General features: G+C 42.9%; 1 protein-coding gene and 1 long non-coding RNA gene across 5 annotated transcripts in view; one reads left to right on the top strand and one right to left on the bottom strand.

Annotated features, from left to right (window-relative positions):
- Positions 1-22060: 22060 nt before the first annotated feature.
- On the bottom strand, positions 22061-25273 carry LOC120052742 (transmembrane protein 11, mitochondrial-like). Of its 2 annotated transcripts, none has more exons than XM_038999833.1 (2): positions 25208-25273; positions 22061-23073 (listed from the first exon to the last, which is right to left on the bottom strand). In XM_038999833.1, the coding sequence occupies exon 2, from the start codon at positions 23064-23066 to the stop codon at positions 22557-22559; it is 510 nt and encodes a 169-aa protein (XP_038855761.1). In that variant the 5' UTR covers positions 23067-23073; positions 25208-25273; the 3' UTR covers positions 22061-22556. The 2 variants fall into 2 exon arrangements, with proteins under 2 accessions (XP_038855761.1, XP_038855760.1); XM_038999832.1 differs by lacking the exon at positions 25208-25273 and adding an exon at positions 24501-24632.
- LOC120052743 overlaps positions 23912-27031 on the top strand; it is a 32971-nt gene continuing 29851 nt past the window's right edge. For 2 of the 3 annotated variants that reach the window (XR_005477403.1, XR_005477401.1), the window contains exon 1: positions 23912-24182. This is a non-coding gene — a long non-coding RNA (uncharacterized LOC120052743). Of the gene's footprint in view, positions 24183-24835; positions 24919-27031 lie in introns of all 3 variants that reach the window. The other variant, XR_005477402.1, reaches the window with a different exon arrangement.

Raw genomic sequence — 27031 nt, 5'->3', positions numbered from 1 at the left:
AAAAGAATGTGGTGATTGATGGTGTCAAGCAGCACTAAGGTCTCGGAGCATGAGGACAGACGCGGAGCACGAGGACAGACGCAGAGCCTTTGTCTGACGTCATTAACTTCTTGACGCACGGATCCCTTTAGCGGGATCATTTTCGTAAACAACCGCTGAATTGCAGAGTGCCAAATTCCCTAAAAAAATCTTTAAAAAATTAAATTCATGAAATCACAAGTGCAAAACACAGCTTAGCTTGTTGTTAATCCACCTGTCGTGTCAGATTTTGAAAATATGCTTTACAGCGAAAGCAATCCAAGCGTTTGTGTGAGTTTATCGATCACTAGACAAAACATTAAGAACACCTAGCAGCAATGTATATTGGTCACGAAAGCCAGAAAAGCAATCAAATTAATCGCTTACCTTTGATGATCTTCGGATGTTTGCACTCACGAGACTCCCAGTTACACAATAAATGTTCCTTTTGTTCGATAAAGATTATTTTTATATCAAAAAACCTCCATTTGTTTGGCGCGTTATGTTCAGTATTCCACAGCCTTAGGCAGGTCATCAAGGCTTGACAAAAATTCCAAAAAGTATCCGTAAAGTTCGTAGAAACATGTCAAACGTTTTTAATAATCAATCCTCAGGTTGTTTTTAAAAGGTAATTTAACACCTTCACGAGTGCGGTCTCAGTACAATGATGGCGTATAAAACCAGACTGGAGCATTTCGTATACATTATTTGTCTTCAGGAAGGTAGTGAGTTGCCGAGCAACAGCTTTTTCAAAAATAATTTGGGAGGAATAGGAGATTCGATATAGGCCGATAGTTTTGGGATTTTTTTCAGTCAAGATTTGGCTTTTCAGGAGATGCTTTATTACTGCCACTTTTAGTGAATTTGGTACACATCCGGAGGATAGGGAAAGGTTTATTATGGGCCAAGAGGAAGTAGTTTAGTTGAAATAGTGTCCAGTAGACAGCTGGAAGGTTTAGAGGCCAGGACTATTTTTGTGACTGTTGAGAGATGCAGGATTTAAAAAACTTGAGTGTCTTCATTGGTCCAAGGTCCTGGCAGTTCTGTGCAGACTCAGAACAACTAAGTAGGACAACTGAGTATGTGAAATTTCTAAAACGGGTTGTTGGGAAATATCCTTATTCATGTCACCGAAGGAGATATGATGTTTACATTCTATCAGGATATGTTATTGTCAGCCATCAGGGATCCTATGGGAGGAGGAGAGACACAGTCTTGTACGAGTCAACATGACAGCCGTGAGTTGGGGAGGAGTGACCAGTTTGGGGCAGAGGTCAGGTTAGATGAAGTGAGGAAGAACATATATCACTAATCTTCTGGTTAGCAGCAGAGGTGTATTGGCTGTTCAGATGTGTAAGGAGGGGCTCAGCATAGGAGAAAGGGTTAAATACCAGTGCTTGTGTGAATATGTTCTTTGTCTTATGCAGCTGAATGACCCAATGGGTGAATAGACTTGGTTTAAGCTTTACTAATCATCCGTGAGTTTAACTAGGTTAATTTAGAACATAACAGTTTGTTTTAAATGCCAGGATGTCTCGCTAATGTCAGCTTTTCATCTAGTAGAATTGCTGCACACTATTGAGGACGATAACTGTCTTTCGAGACGCATGTGTGTTTGACAACAGCTGATAATCAGCTGAGGGGATGCACTGTACCAAAAAGATGAGCTTAGTATGCTGATATTTGTTGCTTACTGCTTTTGTTTTTACTAAACATAATGTTCTAAATAGTGTATATAGTACGACTAGTATGCAGTTTGAGTAATAGGCAAATATTTCGGACACAGCCATTGACTTGACACACTGACTTAGGTGTATTATTTAAACTGAACAAAAATATAAACACAACATGTTTATATTTTGCCAAGATAATCCATCCACCTGACAGGTATGGCATATCAGGAAGCTGATTAAACAGCACATCATTACACAGGTGCACCTTGTGCTGGGTACAATAAAAGGCCACTCAAAAATGTGCAGTCTTGTCACACTACACAATGCCACAGATGTCTCAAGTTTTGAGGGAACTGGCCGACATCCCCGAGAAGGATCGGAGGAAAAGAGGACTTCCACCAACAAAGGCCACCACATCAACTTCGTCAGACCTGGAGAATCGGGAGCAGCCAGAACGTGCAATTGTCATGCTGACTGCAGGAATGTCCACCAGAGCTGTTGCCAGAGAATTTTATGTGCATTTTTCTACCATAAGCCCGCCTCCAACCTCGTTTTAGAGAATTTGGCAGTATGTTCAACCGTCCTCACAACCGCAGACCACGTGTAACCACACCAGCCCAGGACCTCCACATCCAGGTTCTTCACCTGTGGGATAGTCTGAGACCAGCCACCTGGACTTCTGATGAAACTAGGTTTGCACAACCCAGGAATTTCTGCACAAACGGAAACCGCCTTAGGGAAGCTCATCTGTGTGCTCGTCATCCTCACCAGGGTCTTGACCTGACTGCAGTTCGGCGTCGTAGCCGACTTCAGTGGTTAAATGTTCACCTTCGATGGCCACTGGCACGCTGGAGAAGTGTGCTCTTCTTGGATAAATCCCGGTTTCAACTGTACCGGGCATATAGTATGGCGCTGTGTGGGCGAGTGGTTTGCTGATGCCAACGTTGTGAACAGATGCCCCATTGTGGCGGTGGGGTTATGGCATGGGCAGACATAAGCTACGGACAACAAACACAATTGCATTTTATCGATGGCAATTTGAAGGGGGGCTCCTGTAAGATTATTTAAGATACTCTTTGAAGAGGTAGGGTTTCAAGATTGGCTTGGACTGGGCTGAGTGGGAGCTGTCCTCTGGTAGGGGTGCGAGGGCCAAGAGACCAGAGAAGGCAGAAAGGAGTGCTCGGGCTGGGGTGTAGTGTTTGAGTATAGCCTGAACTAAACAAAGAAACTAGGGAGGCTATTGTGAGCCTTTGAGCACTTTTGAGCACCATTGAGCACTACTTTCAGAACCAGAGTGGGGGCAACTCCCTAGCTCTGCTACTGCAAGCATTAGGGCTCAGAATTGACATGGGCACACATTTTTTGCATACACATTTCAAAAACATTCTAGTTATCGTGGTTCCAAACGTTAAATAGGTACAAAAATATCTGGGGTGAAGCATTCATTCAAAGATTAGAAATTGTTTTTAAAAAACTGATCTAGGAAAAAATTATCAAGGGGAGAAGACTATGTACATACCGTTAGTTAGGAGTTAGGAGGCAAACGAACTACTAATCCCATACAGCATTGAGGTCTGTGTCGTCCAGTCACAGAGCAGATACAACTGACGTGATTGTGTTCGCTTGCAGATCACGTGACTTGGATCTGCTCTGTGATTGGACCCTAAAGACCGCAAGGCTAATGGTTAGTGTTGTTTTTGGTGCTCTTTGCACTAGAAACTGACGGTAAAAACACGCTTTCTCACCACAGAGGTTGAAACGTTTATAACCAATGGGCACTACATCAACATATGAATTGTCTTGCAATCTCGGTCGAAAATAGAATGTCTACGTTGCACAGTAGTAACGCTATTGCTAATATTTATTATCACAATAGGGGATTGCATTGAGAATTCACTTCCTGGAACTGCTCGTTGGTGCCCTATCCACCTCAGAGAAATAGTAATGGCGTCTTTTTGTAGGCACTAACAATGCCATGGTTCGTTGGACAAAGCCTATGTGGAAATGAAGGGTGTTTTTGTATAAACGCTGAAAATAAGGTCTGTGGTAAACACAGGCTTATGAGATCATATGTTTTGTTCGATGAAATAATCTTCATTAGCTAACTTCACTTTGTGCTTTTTTGAAATTACATAAATGCTTCACAATTCACAAAGGCTTCATAATTCATAAATGTCATGCTTAACTGACTGATATTATCCCATAGAACAAAACGTATAAGATCTCATGAGCTCGTGTTAACATCAGACTTTATTTTTGGCGTTTATCCCAAAACCTTATTCTTTCTCAAATTCATTTTCGCCACAGGAATGGCTGAAAGAACCAAAAGTAACTTATTTCCGGGTTTTAGGACTACATGCTGGTGAACCTGCTTGATCTTTGAACGTTTTTAAACACGGAAGCCAAACGCGGAAACTAAGGATACAATTTCCTCTGCTCTTGCACATTATCATAATTCATATGTGCGCCACTAGAAATCCCTGAATTAACATGCTTCTGTTAGTCGAGAAGCAGGTGGTAAGTATAATAATACAATGAACATGGAACAATACAAAACAAGAGTAGCGTCTGGACATGAAACACATAATCAAATCTGCCTGGGGAATGAACCTAAGGGAGTGACAGATATAGGGGAGATAATCAGTAAATTGATGGAGTCCAGGCGAGTCTCACAATGAGGCGCAGTTGCATGTAACAATGGTGCCAGGTGTGCATAATGATGGTTGTCAGAGCCAGTGATTAGTAAACCGGCAACGTCGAGGTGCCAAGGAGTGGGAGTAGACGTGGCATTCCACCCCCTGACCGCAGGACGACGCTAGCCAGGGAGACGGCCCAGAGGGCGAGGAGCAGGCCAGCCCTGAGGGCGAAGGTGGAAATCACAGATGATGTTGGGATCCAGAATGTCCTCCACCGGAACCCAACACCGCTCCTCTGGACCGTACCCCTCCCAGTCCAGCCCTGAGGGCGAAGGTGGAAATCACGGATGATGTTGGGATCCAGAATGTCCTCCACCGGAACCCAATACCGCTCCTCTGGACCATACCCCTCCCAATGCAGCAGGTACTGGAGCCGACCCCCATGATGTTGGGAGTCCAGTAGGGGTCTGACAGCATAGGCTGGACCGCCCTCGACATCCATGATGGAACACGGGAGTCTCACTGCGGTGGCGGTTCACCTGCTCCTTCTGACGGTGGACGATGTGCTGGACTCTCATGTGGGCATCGCTCCACACTTTTTCTGCTTACCTGAACCACTCATCTACCGCAGGAGCTTCGGTGTGGCTCGGGATCCACGGAGCCAGGACCGGCTGATAACTCACAACACACTGGAAGTGAGTCAGCTCGGTGGAGGAGTGACATAACGAATTATGGGCTTATTCCTTCCATGGGAAGAGTTGGGCCCACTCTCCCTGCCGGTCCTGGAAGTGGCTCCTCAGGAACCTCCCCAGCTCCTGGTTCATCCTCTGCACCTGCCTGTTAGACTGAGGCCTATACCCGGAAGTGAGGCTGACCGTGACCCTGAACTTCTCCATGAAGGCTCTCCATACCCATGATGTGAATTGGGGGCCACGGTCAGAGACAATGTCCTCTGGAAGGCCAAAATGCCAGAAGACCTGCTGGAACAGTGCCTCAGCGACCTGGAGACCAGAGATAGGGGTAAAACGACAGGATTTGGAGAATCTATCCACGACCACCAAAAGGGTGATGAAACCGTCAGAGGAGGGGAGATCAGTGACAAAATCAATGGATAGATGAGACCAGGGACACTGAGGCACGGGAAGGCGAAGGAGTTTCCCTGCTGGAGCATGCCGGGGGGGGGGGGGGGGGGGGGTTTAGTTTGAGCACATACGGAACAGGAGTTGACTTAGCGAATAACGTCCTGCGCAAAGGTGGACCACAAATTATTCTCTGAGATGGATTGAGTAGTTTGAGTAATACCTGGATGTCCAGCGATGACAGCTGTGTGCGCCCAGAACAGCAGCCAATCCCTTATCCCTGTGGGAACATAAATGCACTCAGGAGGACAGGTTGTGGGTGCGGGTTCCATCTCCAGAGCCTGGCGTAAGTCCAAAGCTACGTCCCAGACCACAGGGGCTATGACTCGAGAGGGAGGAATTATGGGTGCATTACGGACCCTCTCCCGAATCGTATTGACGGAACAGGGCATCGGCTTTGGTGTTCGTTGAACCTAGGCGATAGGTCAGCGTGAAGTCAAATCTAGTACAGAAAAGGGCCCACCTTGCTTGGCGTGGGTTCAGCTGTCCGTATGTACTCCAGGTTCCGATGGTTGGTGAGGATGACGAATGGGTTCTTGGCGCCCTCCAGCCAGTGTCTCCACTCCTCTAATGCCAACTTCACCGCCAGGAGCTCTTGATCGTCGACGTCACAATTCCTCTCTGCAGGAGACAGTTTCTTAGAGTAATACGCACAAGGATAACATTTTTGTGGATTACCTTGTCGTTGAAACAGGACAGCCCCACGCCCACCTCTGAAGCGTCGATCTCCACCACAAAGGGTAACGTAGTGTTTGAGCAATGGGGCGGAGGTGAAACGTCCCTTCAGTAGGCGGAAGGCTTCGTCAGCTGCTGGACACCACACCAACCTACGGAGACCACCCTTGAGGAGGAAGGTGAGAGCAGAGGCGATGGAGCTAAACCCCAAATATCTTTGTAAGCCCTTTATGGTCGTTGGGACTGGCCTTGACCTGACTGCATCTACCTTCTTAAGATCCATAATCACTCCTTGCGGGCTGATCTGGTAGCTTAGAAAGGAGACAGCTTCCTGATGAAATTGTAATTTTTCTGCCTTGACATATAGTTGGTTGGCCAGAAGGCGTTCCATGACTACTCGGACGTGAGAGATGTGATCCTCCAAGGTAGCCGAGTAGACCAGGATATCGTCGATATACACGACCACCTGGCGTCCGAGCATGTCCCGGAACATCCCGTTGACAAATGTCTGGAACACTGACGGAGCATTGTCTAGCCAAAATGCATCACCAAGTACTCGTAGTGACCAGACATCGTGCTGAATGCGGTCTTCCATTCATCACCCTCCCGGATGCGTATGAGATTGTATGTACTCCGCAGGCCCAATTTGGTAAAGAACCGGGCCCCACGGAGCTGTTCGATGGCTGCCGGCACCAACGGGAGAGGGTAACGGTACTTGGTGATCTCATTCAGTCCTCTGTAATCAATACATGGAAATAATCCTCCATCCTTCTTCGCCACAAAGAAGAAGCCTGCAGACGCAGGAGAGGTGGACATGCGGATGAAACCTTGTTGGAGCGCCTCATGGATGCACTTCCCCGTGGCCTTGGTTTAAGCCACCGACAGAGAGTCCTGGTATACCTCCGGGATGTTGGGCTGAAGGGCAACCACAGGACTCTGAACTGACGTGGAACCACAGGGGACGGGAAAGCAGGTCCTCCAGCATTCCGGTGGCCAGACTGTGATTTTCATCCTCAACCATGAGATGGTGGGGTTATGGCGTTGGATCCATGGGAGGCCGAGTTTGATTTTGTGAGCTGGTGCACTAATGATGAAGAAGAGAATGTTCTCCCGATGGATGGACTCCACGGTGAGAGTGAGTGGTGATGTGTGTGTGTGTGTGTGTGTGTGTGTGTGTGTGTGTGTGTGTGTGTGTGTGTGAGAGTGAGAGAGAGAGAGAGATGGTCCCGGATCCTAGTGGCCATTTTATCAAGGGCTCGAACCGGAAAAGGAGAGGAGAGCGGGTATGAAGTGATGTTAAGAGAGGAGGCAAGGGTCTGGTCAATAAAGTTCCCCGGGGCACCAAAATCCATTAGCGCTGTAAAAACGGTACTTGAGGGACAGAGTGATCGACACTGAAAAGGGTTTGGCAGAAAGTGATGAAGATGGGATACTCACTTCTGCCCAAGGAGATGGAAGATCACGTGACCGTCCCTCTGCTCTCATGGATCCCGAGTTGGCACATATTGGACACTGCTGAAGCGGGTGACCTCCTTGACCACAATAGAGATCCAGCTGTTTCCGTCACTCCGCCGCGGGAGGCATGTGACCCCTACCTCCATGGGTTCAGGCTCTGATACAGTGTTCACTGACGGAGGGAGAAAAGCGATAAGGGTTCCGACTCTCCCGAAGTAGGTTATCCAGACGGATGGCCATCATGATGAGTGGCGTCCAGGGAGAGGTTGTCATCTCGACATGCCAGTTCCATCTGGACCTCCTCGCGCAGTCTTCTTCTGAATAGCGTACGGAGCGCCGGCTCATTCCATCCGCTGGATGCTGCTACTGTCCGGAAGGTGAGTGCATACTCGGCAGTGGTCTGGTCACCCTTCCGGAGTTGGAGTAGGTGGTTACCACCCTCTCTGCCCTCCGGTGGATGATCAAAGATACCTCTGAACAGAGGCATGAACCCCACATACAAAGCCAGCTCCTCCTCTCTGACGGCCGTAGCCCACTCCAACGCCCGCCCAGTCAGCAGAGAAATAACCGTGGCAACCCTGTACCTCTCGGTGATGGAGAATCCCATCTGGTGCACAAAATAGAGGGAGCACTGGAGTAGGAAGCCAATGCATTTTGATGATGGGGTTCAGTCATATTTTTTTTGCGAGGATTTAAGACCGAGTTTAAAAAAGGCAAATGCATGCCATTCCAGTGCACATCTTAGTGCTATCCATCCTCCGGTTTTTGTTAACGGGCACTTTTCAGCGGGAGCTTGCCGATCGGCATCTCACAGCACTTGATGAGCCAATATTTTGGATGCAATCATCAGCAAAACAAACAGTAACACAATTTCCATACACCATCACACAGGTTGAACTCTAGGGGTTTCTTTGCCATGATACCATCAACTGGTTCCCGAACACGAACGGCGCAATAGACAGCACCCACCACATCGCTATAAAATCACCATCCCAAAACGATTTCAATTATGTGAACAGAAAAGGCTTCCACTCTGCCTCTAGAAATGAAACCTTCTCCCAAGTTGGTTGACACCTACTCCCGTTGCCTGCTGCGCTGCTACTTGGATTCCACCTGGCGATCTGTTCACCGTCTGCCCTGGCTTGTCTCCCCCTGTCTGGTACAGGTACCCCCACCACACTCGCCCTCTCTCCCGAGCTTTCGCTCGCCTTCAGCACACAGTGACTCTGAACTTACAATGGCTAGCCCCAAGTCATTATATATTCTTTCTTGTGCATTTTGATATTTTACTATTTGCCTCATGACTCCTGCATGCTTTGTTGACTATGAACTTTCTTATTTACCCAACCGTGGGACAGACTATGTTTGTTCCCACACTCGGGACTCTGACTCTCTATTGGTTACAGACTCTTGGCTTCCCATTCTATTCTAACCACCTCTCGCCGGCTTTATATTCATGTTACCTGATGAAATTGCTTTACAATATGATCTTGTTTCCATCTAATGCACATTCAAATGTCATAAATCAACACTGCAGAGCTCTCCCGGTCCTATGCTGTGCCTTGATTGTATTACTGTTGATGATATCTGGAAATGTGCATGTACACCCTGGCCCATCTACTGCTAGCCCGAATTCTGACTTGTGCTCTATCTGCTTCATTGATTTCTGCTCTCGTAAAAGCCTGGGTTTTCTGCACGTTAACACGAGAAGCTTATTATCTAAAATGGATCAATTGAAAGTGTGGGTTCACAGCTCCAATCCAGATGTGTTGGTAATTACTGAGACGTTTTTTGAATACTGATGTTAACCTTTCTGGTTATAACCTTTTTCGGCAAGACAAATCTTCCAATGGTGGGGAGTGGCAATCTTTACCAAGAATCACCTTCAGTGCCTGGTTGGCTCCACCAAGTCTGTCCCCAAACAATTTGATTTGCTGGTTTTAAGCATTAAACTTTCAAATAGATCTCAAAAAACCCTCCTCACAGCTGCCCATCTCCCTTAAAGTTGATGATGTGGTTGTTATTGACAAGAAGCACATGGCTGAGCTCTTTAATCACCACTTCATTAAGTCAGGATTCCTATTTAACTCAGCTATGACTCCTTGCCGTTCAACATTTCCTCATCTCCCACCGCTTCTAATGCAACTAGCCCAAATGCTCCTCCCTGTTTTTCCACTGCCCTGCTACAAAGATTTTCACTGCAGACAGTCACTGAGTCCGAGGTCCTAAAGGAGCTCCTTAAACTTGACCCCCAAAAACAATCTGGGTCAGATAGTTTAGACCCTTTCTTCTATAAGATTGCTGCCCGTATCATCTACAAGCCTATCTCTGACCTTTTTAACCGGTCTCTGCTCTCTGGGGAGGTTCCCATTGCTTGGAAGGCAGCCACGGTTTGTCCTTTATTTAAAGGGAGAGGTCAAGCTGATCCTAACTGTTATAGGCCTATTTCTATTTTGCCCTGTTTATCAAGTGTGTTAGAAAAACTTGTCAATAATCAAATGACTGGCTTTCTTGATGTCTATAGTATTCTCTCTGGTATGCAATCTGGTTTCTACCCAGGTTAAGGATGTGTCACTGCAACCTTAAAGTTCCTCAATGATATCATTGCCCTTGATTCTAAGCAATGTTGTGCTGATATTTTTATTGACTTGGACAAAGCTTTTGATACGGTATACCATTCCATTATTGTGGAGTATTGGTGTCTCTGAGGGGTCTTTGGCCTAGTTTGCTAACTACCTCTCTCAAAGAGTGCAGTGTCTAATGTCAGAACATCTGCTGTCTCAGCCACTGCCTGTCACCAAGGGAGTACCCCAAGGCTCGATTCTAGGCCCCACGCTCTTCTCAATTTACATCAACAACATAGCTCAGGATGTAGGAAGCTCTCTCATCCATTTATATGCAGATGATAGTCTTATACTCACCTGGCCCCTCTCCGGATGTTGTGTTAAACGGTCTACAACAAAGCTTTCTTAGTGTCCATCAAGCTTTCTCTGCCTTTAACTTCTAGTTCCTCCCAAACCCGGATCCGGGAGCACCCCCATCAGTAAAAAAGCTGACTAGCATAGCCTAGCATAGCGTCACAAGTAAATACTAGCATCTAAATATCATTAAATCACAAGTCCAAGACACCAGATGAAAGATACACATCTTGTGAATCCAGACATCATTTCTGATTTTTAAAATGTTTTACAGGGAAGACACAATATGTAAATCTATTAGCTAACCACGTTAGCAAAAGACACCATTTTTTTTACTCCACCAGTTTTTTACTCCATCAGTAGCTATCACAAATTCGACCAAATAAAGATATAAATAGCCACTAACCAAGAAACAAATTCATCAGATGACAGTCTGATAACATATTTATTGTATAGCATATGTTTTGTTAGAAAAATGTGCATATTTCAGGTATAAATCATAGTTTACCATTGCAGCCACCATCACAACTCGACTAGAATAACTACAGAGACCATCGTGTATTACCTAAATACTCATCATAAAACATTTCTTAAAAATACACAGCGTACAGCAATTGAAAGACACAGATCTTGTGAATCCAGACAATATTTCAGATTTTCTAAGTGTTTTACAGCGAAAACACAATATAGCGTTATATTAGCTTAGCACAATAGCAAACCACACAACAGCATTGATTCAAGCCAAAAATAGCGATAACGTATAAACCACCAAAATATATTAATTTTTTCACTGACCTGCTCAGAATTCTTCAGATGACAGTCCTATGACATCATATTACACAATACATATAGAGTTTGTTCGAAAATGTGCATATTTAGCGGCACAAATCGTGGTTATACAATGAGAAAAGTAGCCAAGCTGCCAACAAAATGTCGGGAGAAATCTTGGGAGAGGCACCTATTCTAATCGATAACTAATCATAAACTTGACTAAAAAATACAGGTTGGACAGCAAATGAAAGATACATTAGTTCTTAATGCAATCGCTGTGTTACATTTTTAAAATTAACGTTACTACAACATACAGCGTGCGTTAAAGCGAGACCGCACTGAAATTAATGGCAGCTTATGCATTTTACATTTTTCAACAGAACAACGAATTAACAGCATAAATAGTTCTTACTTTTTGATGTGCTTCCATCAGAATCTTGGGAAAGGTGTCCTTTGTCCAAAAGAATCGTTGCTCGGTTGTAGAATGTAGTCTTCAACGTTGCAATTAGCAGTAAACATTAGCCATGTGAGCCAGAGATACCCAACTCCCTAGAACGCCACACAAATAAATACCCGAAAATCGCAATATACTGACATAAACTGATATAACTCGGTTTAAAATAACAACATTATGATGTCTATATCGAATAAAAACACAGTCGGATATATCTAAGAGCTATAACCGGAGCTTCTAGTACGATATGCCAAGGTCCTTCCTGCGTCAGAGCGAAGAGGGCAAAGACCGGACCTTTCCTTCCCAAGCCATTTATAACCTTTCAGATCTGCCTAGAGACTCCATTTCAAGTCTCACTATTCGCTGACATCCAGGGGAAGGCGTATGCAGTGCATCTCAACCAATAGAAGACAGGCAAATTAATAAACTGATCTGGGAACAGCTTGCAGAATTCTGCATTCTCACATCCACATAGGAAAATTGCTCTAAGTCCAGTTCTGTTTCACTCACAGATATAATTCAAACGGTTTTAGAAACTAGAGAGTGTTTTCTATCCAATAGTAATAATAATATGCATATTGTACTAACAAGAATTGAGTACGAGGCAGTTTAATTTGGGAACGAAATTATTACAAAGTGCAAACAGCACCCCCTATTGAGAAGAAGTTAATCTTCAGACTAGGGTCTATTTTTCTCCACAAAGTAAACTGCCTGTTACTCAGGCCCAGTTACTGCCTGTTACTCAGGATATGCATATAATTGGTACCATTGGATAGAAAACACTTTGAAGTTCGTAGAAATGTTAAAATAATGTATGAGACTATAAAACAATTGATATGGTAGGAGAAAATCCAAAGAAAAACCAACAGGAAAAAAAATGTTTTTGAGAGCCCATGCTCTTTCAATGGAAAGCTATGGGTCCTATGCAATTCCAGCTCCCAGATTGCAAGTCCTATGGTTTCCACTAGAGGTCAAGAGTCTTTGTTCAAAGTTTCAGGCTTGTTTCTTCCCAAACAAGGAAGAATTTTGAGTTTTGGTACCGGGAGTCAGAGTTGGAAATCAGTCTGTGTGCGCGATGAAGAGGACGCGCACTGCTAATTTAGCTTTTCTATTGAACATACTTCTTTCCGTTTTGAAATATTATAGTTTAATTACATATAAGGGTACCTGACGATTAAATAGAAACGCATTTTGACTTGTTTTAACAAAGTTTAGCGGTAGTTTTTTGGATTCATTTCTCTGCATGTTGAACGAGTGGATTACTCAAATCGATGGCGCCAACTAAACAGACTTTTTTGGGATAGAAAGAAGGATTTTATCTAACAAAACAACCATGCATGTTGTAGCTGGGACCCTTGGGATTGCAAATCAGAGGGAAATTTTCAAAAAATGTAATCGCTATTTGGGATTTTACGAAGCCTGTGCTGGTTGAAAAATATTTTGATGTGGGGCGCCGTCCTCAAACAACCGCATGGCATGCTTTCGCTGTAAAGCCTATTGTAAATCGGACAATGCAGTTAGATTAACCTGTTAGGCGGGCTGTCCCGACATCGGTACACTTATGACAACATCCAGCTCAAGTGCAGGGCGCGAAATTCAAAATCTATTTTTTTTTAAATATTTAACTTTCACACATTAACAAGTCCAATACAGCATTTGAAAGATAAACATCTTGTCAATCCAGCCAACATGTCCGATTTTTTAAATGTTTTACAGAGAAAACACCACATATATTTATGTTAGCTCACCACCAAATAAAAAAGACAGACATTTTTCACAGCACAAGTAGGATGCAAGTAGCATGCACAAGCCAACCTAACTAACCTAGAACCAACCTAAATAACCTAGAAAAAACTACCTCAGATGAGTCCTATAACATGTTACACAATAAATCTATGTTTTGTTAAAAAAATGTGCATATTTTAGCTATAAATCAGTTTTACATTACTGCTACCATCATAGCTACAGTCAGAAATCGCACGGGAGTAGCCAGAGAAAATACAGACACCAACGTCAACTACTAATTACACATCATAAAACATTTCAGAAAAATATATGGTGGATAGCTAATGAAAGACAAAGATCTTGTGAATAAAGCCAATATTTCAGATTTTTGAAGTGTTTTACAGCGAAAACACAATATATCGTTATATTAGCTTACTACATTAGCTAGCACACAGCAGCATTGATTCTAGTCAAACGGTAGCATAGCACAGTTCGACAGATATATGAAAAAGCATCCCAAATTGGGTCCTTATCTTTGTTGATCTTCCATCAGAATGTTCTCCAAGGGGTCCTTTGTTCAGAAACGTCTTTATTTCGATCCAGAACGAACGATTTCCCTCTTGAATTAGCAAGCACACTGGCAGTGCGACGCTAACCTCTCCATCTTGACAAAATTCTTGCGTCGCATCACGTCTAAAGTCCAGAATAAATTTCAATAATATAATTAAACTATATTGAAAAAACATACTTTAGGATGATATTGTGACATGTATCAAGTAAAATCGAAGCCGGAGAATATATTCACCTATAACGACAGTTTTCCAGGAGGCAATACAAGGTCCAACTTCGCGCCTTGGAGAAAAAAAATTATGGCGGTCCTCTCACTCCAAGAGGCTGTATTCAATCCCTGAACGAGATATTCAAGTCCTTTCTGCTCTCACTTCCGCATGACACCCAGGGGAAGGCGTATGACGTGTTTCTATGGTCCCAAGTGACATGCCCTTTTATAGACAAGCTCTTGAAAAGAGACCTCGCATTTGGAAATCTCACTTCCGGATAGGAAATGGGCTGCAGAAAAAGTTCTGGTTCACTTAGAGAAATAATTCAAACGGTTTAAGAAACTAGAGAGTGTTTTCTATCCAATAGAAATGATAATATGCATATTGTACGAGCAAGAATTGAGTAGGAGGCCGTTTGAAATGGCCACCTATTTTCAGGTTACTCAGTGCTGCCCCTTGCAGCCATAAGAAGTTAACAAGAATTTAAGCTTTTAACCGATATAAGACACTTGTATGTACCTAGATGTTTAATATCCATAATTTTTATGATTATTTATTTGAATTGCGCGCCCTCCAATTTCACCGGAAGTTGTTGACAGGTGTCCTGCTGACGGGACGCCTAGCCCTAAGACGTTCTTCTATATGCTTAATTTAGAGTTATTTATGCAACTTTAGTTGTAATACAAACGTTTGGCTATATGCTTTGATTTTTTATACATTTTAAGGCTGCATGATGGAACTCTACTGATGATTTTGAAAAAAAGATGCATGAAAGGCATGAGCTCTGCATTGTTTCTTGTGCAGGCTGCACACACTTCATCAGTCTCTCATTCACAATTTGACAAGCACTTGCTAATATTCTCACCAGGCCTCGAATTTCCCGGCGGCATCCCCCTTGTGTGGCCGTAATGCCCCATTAAAAATCCATGCCTTTTGCAGCAAAAGTGGCCGTTGTGCCCATGGGCTAAATATAATAATTATAATTCCCTTTTCCCAGCAGCCTTGCGCCGAAGCACCTCTCACTCACATGGCTCTCTCAGATATCTAAATTCTTATTAGCCAATGCACTTCATGTGATCGGGTCCTTCTCACAGGCATCTCAACTCTGAAATAGGCTACAAGTGAATACACACACAATGGGGATGCAACTGCATGCGTCCCTTATCGAATTCCGAGGCGCATATTGAAGATGTTAGAAGAACTGTCCACATTAAATTCTTGTCAGCCAACATGATGAGTAGGCCTAACGAACATCAAAAGCACTATCCTATGTCAATCTACTATCCCCCATAGTACAAAAGTTGACCTATCCTATTTATCAGCTTGTCTTTCTGTGCAAGAAATAAATATTCCAAACATACTTTACGGGATGCGATAGATCCCAAATCAATACCACTCATAAAAAAAAAACATTTTAAAAGCAATGAGGCTGATGCAACAGTTAAGAACGTTTAGCTTAAAATGTTGATAAACTATTAGGCTATTTCTTTACATTATAAGCGCAGCAATGCGCACACAGCAGTAGGCTTTAGGAGCGAATGTTCTAAAATGCAATCAATTAGCAGGAAAACACTGACCGCAAATTCGATTATTCATGTAATGCTTTATTATAAGGTGCATTTTTATCTTCCCCAAACTTTAATCCCAATGATGATAACTAAACAATTATTTAAGCTTTGACCAATCCCCGAGGTTTGTAAGACCCTGGGTTTAATAATAATAAGGCAAAGACTCCGCTTCTGCAAAAGGACCGTAAGGTTTATTCAGAGAACGTTCTAAAGTCAAGAATGCAAAGACATGTCATTTTATAACTCCCACCCCCCCACCTACTTACACGCACACACAGACACACAAACAGTAGGTGGGATGTATCTTTCCCCACAGTCCACATTCCTCGTTTATCTCTACCAAGCTGGCAGTTCCATGCCGTTCCCTCCCTCCCTAGATTAGAGGGACCTTGACAGGGTCTCTTTCCTGTCGTAAGTTTTTCAGAGTTTCAACCAGGTCAGGTCATGTATAGTTCAATTGTCCTGTGTTTTCTCACCCTTAACTTGCCTCAACCAAACCTTATTGGATTTTAGACTAATCACTCTAATACATGTTACCTAATCTAATAATTACGTTTCAGGGTGGAATTCTTTAGTCATTACTTTAAACATATAAATTCCCTTATCACGTGCCACCTATGTATGCCAATTAAGCTCTACACAGGTTGTAAAGTGGATTAAAGAGGGGCCAATCAGCTTAAATCCAATAGTTTGGACATACACAATTTTCTGTAAATGGTTTTGCAGTAAAAATTGGGTCCATTCTGTGCAGATGGGATAATGGGACAATTTGGAGCAATGGCGGTCGGTGCAGTTTAAGATGAGGGAGGACACTTTTTTTTGTTGTTGTTGCATGGTCTTACTTCTATTATTACAGCATATTGGATGACTGTCATTCTTACTCCATTCACCCAGTTCAATGTAACATCGATAGGTTTAGTCTACTACATGGTTAGAGCATGGGGCCTGTAAGAAATTGTAATAGATATTGGTAACTTGTTTTAACAACTTCTCAACACTAGCTATACTTGACACAACATGCACCCATCCCCCACTATACCCCCACTCTTCGTACCCTTATAATAACCACAGACCCACACACACTCCCCTCCCCCATGAACAGGCCCCTGTTAAAACAAACGCACATGCATTCTGCTCGAGGTTGAGACTCTAAGACAAAGAACTGTGTTAAGAGCCAATGGAACGTCGACATCAGGCCCGGACAGGACTACCCACGACCCAGATCGACCAATCAGAAGGCCAGACTACCAGATCAACCTACTTCATTCAATGCATATATAAGCTGTACAATATGTTTAGCGGTCTCTTCTCCGACGATTCCATATGAATCAGACAGAACGGGGCCGTGCTGCACGATTTGCCAGATATCTTTACACTTTTGAATAAACTGCCTTATTATACAATTATACACCTCGTCCTATGTCTCAACTTGATCTCCTGTCTCCAGTAACTGTTTTATCAACAGGCCAGTAATCGAAAGGTTGCTAGATCGAATCCCCGAGCTGACGAGGTAAAAATCTGTCATTCTGCCCCTGAACAAGGCAGTTAACCCACTGTTCATAGGCCGTCAATGTAACTAACAATTTGTTCTTAACTGACTTGCCTAGTTAAATAAAATAAATAAATACTTGCATTTTCCCTATAGCCATCATTAAGTTGCTAAACCTAGCCTATGAATGAAAGTTTATAACATAGGTCGTGAGAAATGTAAGTAATCAAGGTGACAGACAGTGACATATTCAATGCCGCCTTGCACACTCTTGCCTGCATCTAGATGATCTAGGGTGTAATCATTAGTCCAACAGTTGCAAATGAAAGTTTGTTTATCCCCGTTTCCTTCTGTTTGCTTCCGTTTAAGAAACATTTTTCCAACAGAATTGGGGTCATGATTACCCCCCTGATCACATGCAAACACAGTTAGTTCACTTTCATAGCAGCCACGTACAAACAGCATGATCACATCTACGCGCTCTCATAACACCTTTTCCCTTCGATTGTGGACTTCAGTGCACAACATATCAGCTGTCTGTGACCAGGCAAAAAAAAAACTTGCCAAGCCAAACAATTTCATAAGCGCTACACACAGCCTACAGCGTTGTCACCATATTAGCAAACGTCATAGTCAACATAGTTACTAGAACTAACGCTACAAATCATGCAGTACAGTGTACTGTCAGCAAGCAGTTTAGCAGTTACACCGGTGGGCCCGGGTGGCAATAGATTAATAAAACCAAAAGATTACCTTGACGAGTTCCAGTGTTGGATAGCCATAGCAGCTAGCTAACATAGCATCCCTCTCTGAGTAAGCTAAACTAGGTGAAAGTGCAAAAAATACAACAATAGCTAGCTCTCTCTCTCTCGCTTCTTCATTTTTGAAGAAATGTATTTGTTCAAAACTGTTCAAATATTGTCTTTCACTCTCTTTGAGTCAACTACTCACCACATTGTATGCACTGTAGTGCTAGCTAGCTGTTGCTTATGCTTTCAGTTGTAGATTAATTCTCTCATCCTTTGATTGGACAACATTTCAGAGCTCTGATAGGTTGGAGAACGTCCTCCAGAAGTTGTCATGATGACTGTGTACGTCCATGGAAGGGGATGAGAACCAATTAGCCTCCTAGGTTTTGTACTTAAGTCAATGTACCTAGAGGACAGAAACTAGCTGCCCTCCGGCTACACCATATCCTACAAAGTGCTGCTGAGGCTATTGTAGAACTTAATTGCAATACAGTGCGTTTTAATCAGTTATTTGGTGAAATATATTTAGTATAGTTTTATCTAAAAAGGATAACTTTAATGTTTCCCTATTTTTATGAAATTCAGTGAGGAGGATGGTCCTCCACTGATTCGGCGTACAACGCATTTCTCATCCCAGGTTTGAGGTACGTTTTCCGCCGGCTCCTCAATGTCTTAGGGCATTTTCACATTAAATGTGTACCCTGTTTCGATTACCTGGAGCATTTGTGAGAATTCTACACAATAAGTTTTGCTTTCACAAGACCTGAAAACAGTTTGAGTGCGATTAGCAAAACACACATTCTACATCATGTTAGGGAGCTAGCTTGTTAACACATGCAAAAAAGTTCCACGCGACTCGCGCTGCCGTGTTACAATACCTGGTACTCTGGTCCTGAATCTTGCACCCGCTACTCACGCAGGTCCAGGATTCGTTTCAGCCTGAGTTCGTTTGCGTTTCACACATGCTTTATAGCGCGAATCGACACTAGTGCAGCTGTAAGCAAGCGGATCTGCTGGCTAAATAGAAACAAGCACACATTAACAAGTGACAGCTGCTGTTATGCTCCCGACCGTATACAATGACACAGTTTGGTCTTCTAGCTAGTTTACTTTGCAACAAGGCAGAACCCTCACATTAAATACAGAAGAATCAGTCACTAGCTACATCAGTTGCTAAATTATTTTTAATATTTCACAACCAAGCCACCATACTAAAATATGAGCCTAGCTAGTACTGCAGCTAATGACAGATGGCTAATAATAAGCTCAACATGACTAACCAAAGTGCCGCAAATATATGTTGCTATGCCGAATGACTTGACACACCTGAACCTGACACCTGTCCATCTGAATCGTCGTCAACATACAAAGGTTTATTATGATAATATTTGATAGTAATCTTTGAGATCCAAACACCGACTGTAGAAAGTAACCCGGAAGCAGCTAAGAAAGTTTAATTCCAGCCAATCAGTTGTGACATTAAAAGGGTTTCTGCCAATTTCTGCCAATCACATATAGGCTGTCTAACAGTGGGTGAGCATTATTTCTAACCCGGGTTATCCCATTTTTTAACAGGTGGAAACAGGTTGTATTCCTTTAGTTTACAATAGTTTAAACTCTACACATTTTATATCTGTCACAGTCACACCAAAGCGTCACCAAAGATGATGGATATACTGACAAGATACAGATCTCTCCGCCTTAACAATGGTAGTCGTTATCCACGAAGCGGAACAGCAGGCTGTCCTTTCTCATTATACATCTCATTATTGTAATCCTGTTTTGAATATTCAATGAGGGTTATTGACGTCAACCGCCTGTATGCTACTACTAGGCTCATGTCATGAATATGCGTAGCCATCTCAAGACAACTCTGAGAAAAAAAACACTTTATATCTAAGTTGCCGGGAAGTCACGTTTACTACTTATATCAGTACACTAGTAACAACTTAAGCATTAAGAAACTTCTATTTGATCAAATAAGCCATTCATATTTCTGTTGACCAATTTGACACTCATTGACCTCCATACAAAAACCCATTGCTTGGTGTGCGAAACAAAAATACGCCACCTGCTGGAGGGAGACAGATTTTCCACCGACATGGGCCTCTCTTTTCTCTGGTATCACACGATTCTCAACTGATGTCGACTCTCAAATTCATATCAAGATGATCCAAAGCTGGAGGTAATAATATAGCACAATTACTGTACATTTTGTAAGTATTTTAACTGCAGGCCCAACAAAGACATTGTTCATGGATGGGCATTGTTTAGTTTGTATAATATTTTGCAAAGCAGAAATGTGAAAGAAAACACAGGCAAACGGGGTATGTTGCCCTGTACTGATGATAGCCAAATACTTGGTCGGCTGGTTACATTTACAATGCAGTCATAATCAACACTTGCAAACCATTTCAAGCGTTGCAAAGAATGACAATCAGGCCCCCATCAAGCTGCAAAACCTGACAATTTCAAATAATAAATACAATTGGTTGGAAACAACACAAATTAATATTGCTCTCTCATTGAAATTGAAATTTCCAAAGGCCTACAACAGCTTATTAATTTACTAGTGAGACATTTAGAAAAAAATTAAATAATTTAAACTACGAATTACCATTTTCTTGTAACCCGGCCAAGTCGAGTTACATGTATTTTACATCGCAAACGACCTGATTTTAAGATTAAAAAACACCACAAGACTACTGGCATCATTTGGGAATCAGATCCATATACACCGAGCATCCTCAAATGGCAGCTTCATTAAATAGTACCCGCAAAACACCACTCTCAACGTCAACAGTGAAGAGGCGACTCAGGGATGCTGGCCTTCTAGGCAGTAAAAAAAGGCCATATCTCAGACTGGCCAATAAAAAGAAACGATTAAGATGGGCAAAAGAACACAGACACTGGGCAGAGGAACTCTGCCTAGAAGGCCAGCATCCCGGAGTCGCCTCTTCACTGTTGACGTTGTGACTGGTGTTTTGCGGGTACTATTTCATGAAGCTGCCAGTTGAGGACTTGTGAGGCATCTGTTTCTCAAACTAGACACTAATGTACTTGTCCTCTTGCTCAGTTGTGCACTGGGGCCTCCCACTCTTTCTATTCTGGTTATTCTGGTTAGAGACAGTTTGCGCTGTTCTGTGAAGGTACACAGCGTTGTACGAGATCTTCAGTTTCTTGGCAATTTCTCGCATGGAATAGCCTTCAAAACAAGAATAGACTGATGAGTTTCAGAAGACAGTCCTTTGTTTCTGGCCATTTTGAGCCTGTAATCAAACCCACAAATGCTGATGCTCCAGATACTCCAACTAGTCGAAAGGCCAGTTTTATTGCTCCTTTAATCAGAACAGTTTTCAGCTGTGCTAACATAATTGCAAAAGGGTTTCCTAATGATCAATTAGCCTTTTAAAATGATAGCTAATTCAAGTTTAACACGTGCCGTCGGAACACAGGAGTGATGGTAGCTGATAATGGGCCTCTGTACGCCTATGTAGATATTCCAGAAAAAAAATCTGCTGTTTACAGCTACAATAGTCTACACTGTAGTTCTGATCAATTTGATGTTATTTTAAAGGACAAAATTGTTTTGCTTTTCTTTCAAAACAAGGACATTTCTAAGTGACCTCAAACTTTTGAATGGTAGTGTATATGTTCCTTACATACACAACCCACTCCTACACTCACAGCAAGTCCCCATTAAGTGTAACAATCCCACAAAGAGCTCCATTTGGACAGGCTTTTTACCCATGACTGCATGTGTGTAAAGGACAAGACAGAACAACACGATGGTGGCGATTCAACATGTAGAATAGTTGAGAAATTAATAAAGGCAATAGGACTTGCTGCGCATGGCTGCATTTGTGTTGGTCTGTCTTGTCCTTAACAACTTTGACTGGTGAGGGATGACCAAACAAGTATGTTTAAAGGTCTTGACTTTGTCCCAAAGAGTGACTAAACCTAGAAAGACAAAAATCTGAAAACAAAGATAGTCGCCTTTGTGATTCAAGACATGGTGTAGAATTTGTTTAATGAAAAAGAAAATACAGAAAGGAGAGTTTGAAATATCCTAATGTTTAATGAAAGGGTGACGTACTGATCAGCAAGAAAGGGGTACAGTAAAACTACAAGGAATAGACAAATGTTGGTAATACTTAAGTCTGTCCATTTCAACTGCAACACGATTCAGTCTATTTATTTTTACTTAGCTACCATTGTGCACTAACTTAGTGTATTGTGGGATACAGGGACAGGGAAGAGGCACAAGGGTTCCATATGGATAAGTGCACTGGTGATGTCACTTACAAGTAAAGAAAATGAGAAGGTAAAAATAATTCCTTCTAGATTTAACTATATCCCTCTGATCCATCAAACAGCCCAAAATTAAGCGCCCGCTCAAGTGGGGTGGGGGGGGGGGTTAGGGGCAAACCCTCAACTGTGCTCATGGCTTCCACTTGGTGGATTCTTTTCCCGTTATATATATTCTTAAAACCTCTTCCGAGTGTGCTCATACCGCGTAGAGTTCGTAGATCTTCTTGGCGCAGTAGGCCAGGGCGGCCAGCGCTATCGTGTTGTGGAGTCTCTTTCTGTGGATGTCGTCCCTGCGCACCAGCACCACTGGCGTGGAGGAGGTGAGTGTGTGCAGGGGCAGCCGCGAGAGTTTTTGGCTGTTGTACTCCACCTGGTACTTGCAGCAGGGATCGAACTGCCAGGAGATTCCATAGAGGGTGGAGCATGCCACGCTGAGGGCACCAGTGGGCAGTGCTACGTAGCGCGAGTACTCGGGCGGTAGCGAGAGCGGCGTCAGGAGGCAGGCGGTACCTGACAGCACGGCCATCTTGTGCAGGCAGTTGCCCACGGCGATCCAGCGGGCCGTCTCATCGCCAATGCGCGTGGGCTCGATCACAATGTACTTGTACTGTGCCTCCAGTGCCTGCTCCAGCTCGTACTCAAACTGGTCCTGCGCGTTTTCCCCGTTGTAGATCTCATGAACGATGTAGCAGTCCGTTGCCGCCATCACTCCCCTGTGCACAGAGAGAGGAGATTATAAATAGTAAGTAGATGGAAAAGATCATTATTTTCCAAGCTTCATAGCAATTGTGCAGCTTCGGGGCCTAAGGCAAGTGGTTGCACCATTTTTTAAACGATGTAGAGATCTATATATTGCCTAGCTCCCTTATCCTACCTCATTTGCACATGCTGTATATAGATTTTTCTACTGTATTATTGATTGTATGTTTGTTTATTCCATGTGTAACTCTGTGTTGTTGTATGTGTCGAACTGCTTTGCTTTATCTTGGCCAGGTTGCAGTTGCAAATGAGAACTTGTTCTCAACTAGCCTACCTGGTTAAATAAAGGTGAAATAAAAAAATATAAAAGATGAATACCACTTGTGAAGAAATAAGGGGAACTACTTTTTAAAATTGACAGTCCATGACCTTGATATCAGATTACTGCACAAAAACTTTTCTCAGCACAATGTATGGTAAAAACAAGACACTTGTGTGTTACTTGTGCATGTTTGACAAAAATAAGAGCTGTTGAATCAAAGGGAAAGTAGTTTTTTTTTTACGCGTTTAAAATTCTCAGAGTTCACTCACTAGGCATCAGTCACTGTCAAGTTGCCTGTTAGTAATAAGCTATGGTATTAATGCTAACGTAGCTATGGGCAATAAACAATATGCGGGAGAAAACAAATGCAGCTATAACAAGTGGAAATAACACACGTGTAAAACTCGAATCCTTCACTTTGCAAACATTATGCCCCGCGCAAGAGTGCTAACTAGCTCCTAACAAGGTTCACACGGTTAGCTAAATAAGCCTGCGTTCGTAAATTCACCCTGGCTGAGCACACTCTGAGTCAGTCTGACACGCCAGAGCGAATTCTGAAAGCACCCGTCAAGTAGCTAACTACTGTTAGCTGGCTAACGTAAACAAAACTCTGGGTTAGCGAACATGTTGATCATTCACAACTGTTTAAACAATTCCAGTAACAGCTATATTAGTTGTTGTGCTGTATTGGACGCAGCTTGGCATAACGTCAGGTCATAACGTTACATTGGTTAACTCCACCGCTGTTTGGAAGCTTGCTGCTCTGAAAACTAACGTTAGCTAATACGTAAATTGCAAGCGGTGAGTAAACGTTGTTATACGACCGATATATTTGATATGAGCTAGTATATCTACTTTGTAACGTTACGACATGTTTTCACACTATTTTAGTTGGGTGGCTAACCTATCCAGAACTTGATTTTGAAGCTTTGATGAACAGGCTAGCAAACATGCTAATCAAAACATCACATGAGCAGTTATGGAGGAAGGAATTCGGGAAAGTGACAGCTGCATTCAGCTTTTAAAAGCCATATGATGGAATAGTGAATGTGTGGCGTATCATAACATAGACCTTGGACACAAATAGTCGTGATATGGCAATGATTGAGTATAACTGACCTCTCCCTGTTGACTTGGACACCGCGCCTCCTTCCCAACGACGCCATCTTGGAGAACCAACACACGACTGCTGTCGACGCAGTGCAAGCTAGGATATGTAGTGTAGGCTATACTTGCAATACACTGCGAGGACGACTTCATGTACTTTGTCGTACTACATTTTCCATAATTAATTTAATGCATGTAGGATGTACCACTCATTATTTACACCGTGTAAATGTAGAGGTCAGTTTAATTTACACTAGTACCTTTTGGCATAAACTGTAATGCAAAATGTGCTCAACACAAATGCGGTAAATGCTGCATACACAAATCATGTTCATGTCTTGTAACAGTTGGGAGATGACCAATCACAAGCAAGGACAACACTATGGGACTCGAGTAGGACAAACCATTCTATAGCCAGGTTGCGCTGCAGGTAAATTATTCCACTTGCTAATTCCCCTTATGGGCTACACTCAGGTAGCCTAGTGGTTAGAGCGTTGGCCCTGTAACCGAAAGTTTTGCTGGATCGAATCCCCGAGCTGACAAGGTAAAAATCTGTCGTTCTGCCCCCTGAACAAGGCAGTTAACCCACTGTTCCCCGGTAGACCGTCATTGTAAATAAGAATTTGTTCTTAACGGACTTGCCTAGTTAAAATTTAAAAAATAAAACACTCAAGCTTCATTGCAACTGACTGTCACACTGAAGTGGGTGTGATATTTACCTGCCTCGGTTTGGTATACTCGCCCATATTGTGTCCTGTCCTCTATCCAAGCTTCTCTAGTGAGTTGATCTCTGGTTTAAATCGCACACATGGTGTAGAACTCTACACTGGGAAGTGTGTTGTAACCAAGCCAGTGTAAACCAAGGTAACATGTGCAATTCTTTAGCCTACTCCCTGCCTCCCTCTCCAATAGATTGATTTAATAAAGTGCACCTTTAAAATGTAATCACCTTGGTATTCTGCAGCTCAGAGGTGAAGTATACTAGGAAACTTTAAATGTATAAGGCACTTCTAAATGATTGTAAATCAACATTTAAATTATTAGCTAGTTTAAAATAAGATGGACATAGAAAATAATATCAGACAGTCTGCAGACTTTATACCCATCTCTGTCAGACAGTAGACCTACAGCGCCAACCTCTGAAGACTGTCATCAGTTTTACTGCCTACCTGACCAGTATGCATTCAGTCACCTAGCAAATAGTATATCTCACCTAGGTCAAAGCCAGAGAATCCCTACTGCAGTTTAAGATACTCAGCAAATAAAAAATACAAAGGGTAAAACCTGTCACTTGATATTGGAATTTTGTTTTCTGCTTTCTTAAGCCATGCTTGTAAACTGTATAGACAAAATGTCACACAAGATTTGAACTGTAGTAGAACAGCCCTGAATTAGTGTTTTTACAGACAGTAGAAGATCACCCCCACTGTCAATGAAGGTTCTATGGCAATGTCTCATGTCAGATAGCAAAGCAGCTTTCTGTACAGTAACATTTTAAGGTGAGATGTAGGCCTACTGAGGAGTGGTTGTCCTGATGAACATGGGGACAGTCTTAGGCAGCATAGCAGGAATAGAGGGAAGCGCCTCACTAGCCCAGAACAGGCTGACTGCATGTAGGGGATATAGCCCACAAGTTGATGGTCTAAAGTAAACCAGGTGTGGCCAACCCTCCACCCTCCTCCTGGAGAGCTATTGGATGTGCACACTATTGCGCCAACCCTGCTCTAACACACCTGACTCAGCTAATCAAGGTCCTGATGAACAGCTGTTTTTTGTCTTTCCGGTTTTGACGAGAGGACAAACATTGAAACTAAAGACCTGACTGATCAGGGTTGCATTTCACTCCAGAAAGCTGTTCCCTTCCTTCTGCCAATTCCCTGTAATATATGGATCTGTTTGCACTTCCTACGCCTTCCACTAGATGTCAACAGTCGGTAGAACGTTGAATGAAGTTTATACTGTGTTGTGGGGCCGGATGAGAGGGGAATGAGTCAGTGGTCTGGCAGATTTCCAGTTCCTGGTCATGCGCTTTCCTCATGATATCGCCTTGCGTTACATAACTTCTACAGACATGAAGGAATGCTCCGGTTGGAACGTTATTGGAAATCTATGATAACATCATCCTGAAGATTGATTCTCTACTTACTTTGACCAGTTTATTCGACTTGTAATATAACCTTTTGAAGTTTTCGTCCGACGTTTGCCTGCATCTGTGCGAGCGTTTGGACACGTGTACTACACATGCTAGCAAAAGTAGCTACTTGGACATAAGTAATGGACATTATCGAACAAAATAACGATTTATTGTGGAACTAGGATTCCTTGGAGTGCATTCTGATGAAGATGATCAAAGGTAAGGGAATATTTATGATGTAATTTCGTATTTCTGTTGACTCCAACATGGCGGAGAAATGTTGTTAAATCTGAGCGCCGTCTCAGATTATTGCATGGTGTGCTTTTTCCGTAAAGTTTTTTTGAAATCTGACACAGCGGTTGCATTAAGAACAAGTGTATCTTTAATTCTATGTAAAACATGTATCTTT

This window comes from Salvelinus namaycush, chromosome 8 (genome assembly GCF_016432855.1).
Source record: "Salvelinus namaycush isolate Seneca chromosome 8, SaNama_1.0, whole genome shotgun sequence".
Classification (NCBI taxonomy): domain Eukaryota; kingdom Metazoa; phylum Chordata; class Actinopteri; order Salmoniformes; family Salmonidae; genus Salvelinus; species Salvelinus namaycush.
This window is presented reverse-complemented; position numbering and strand designations above follow the sequence as displayed.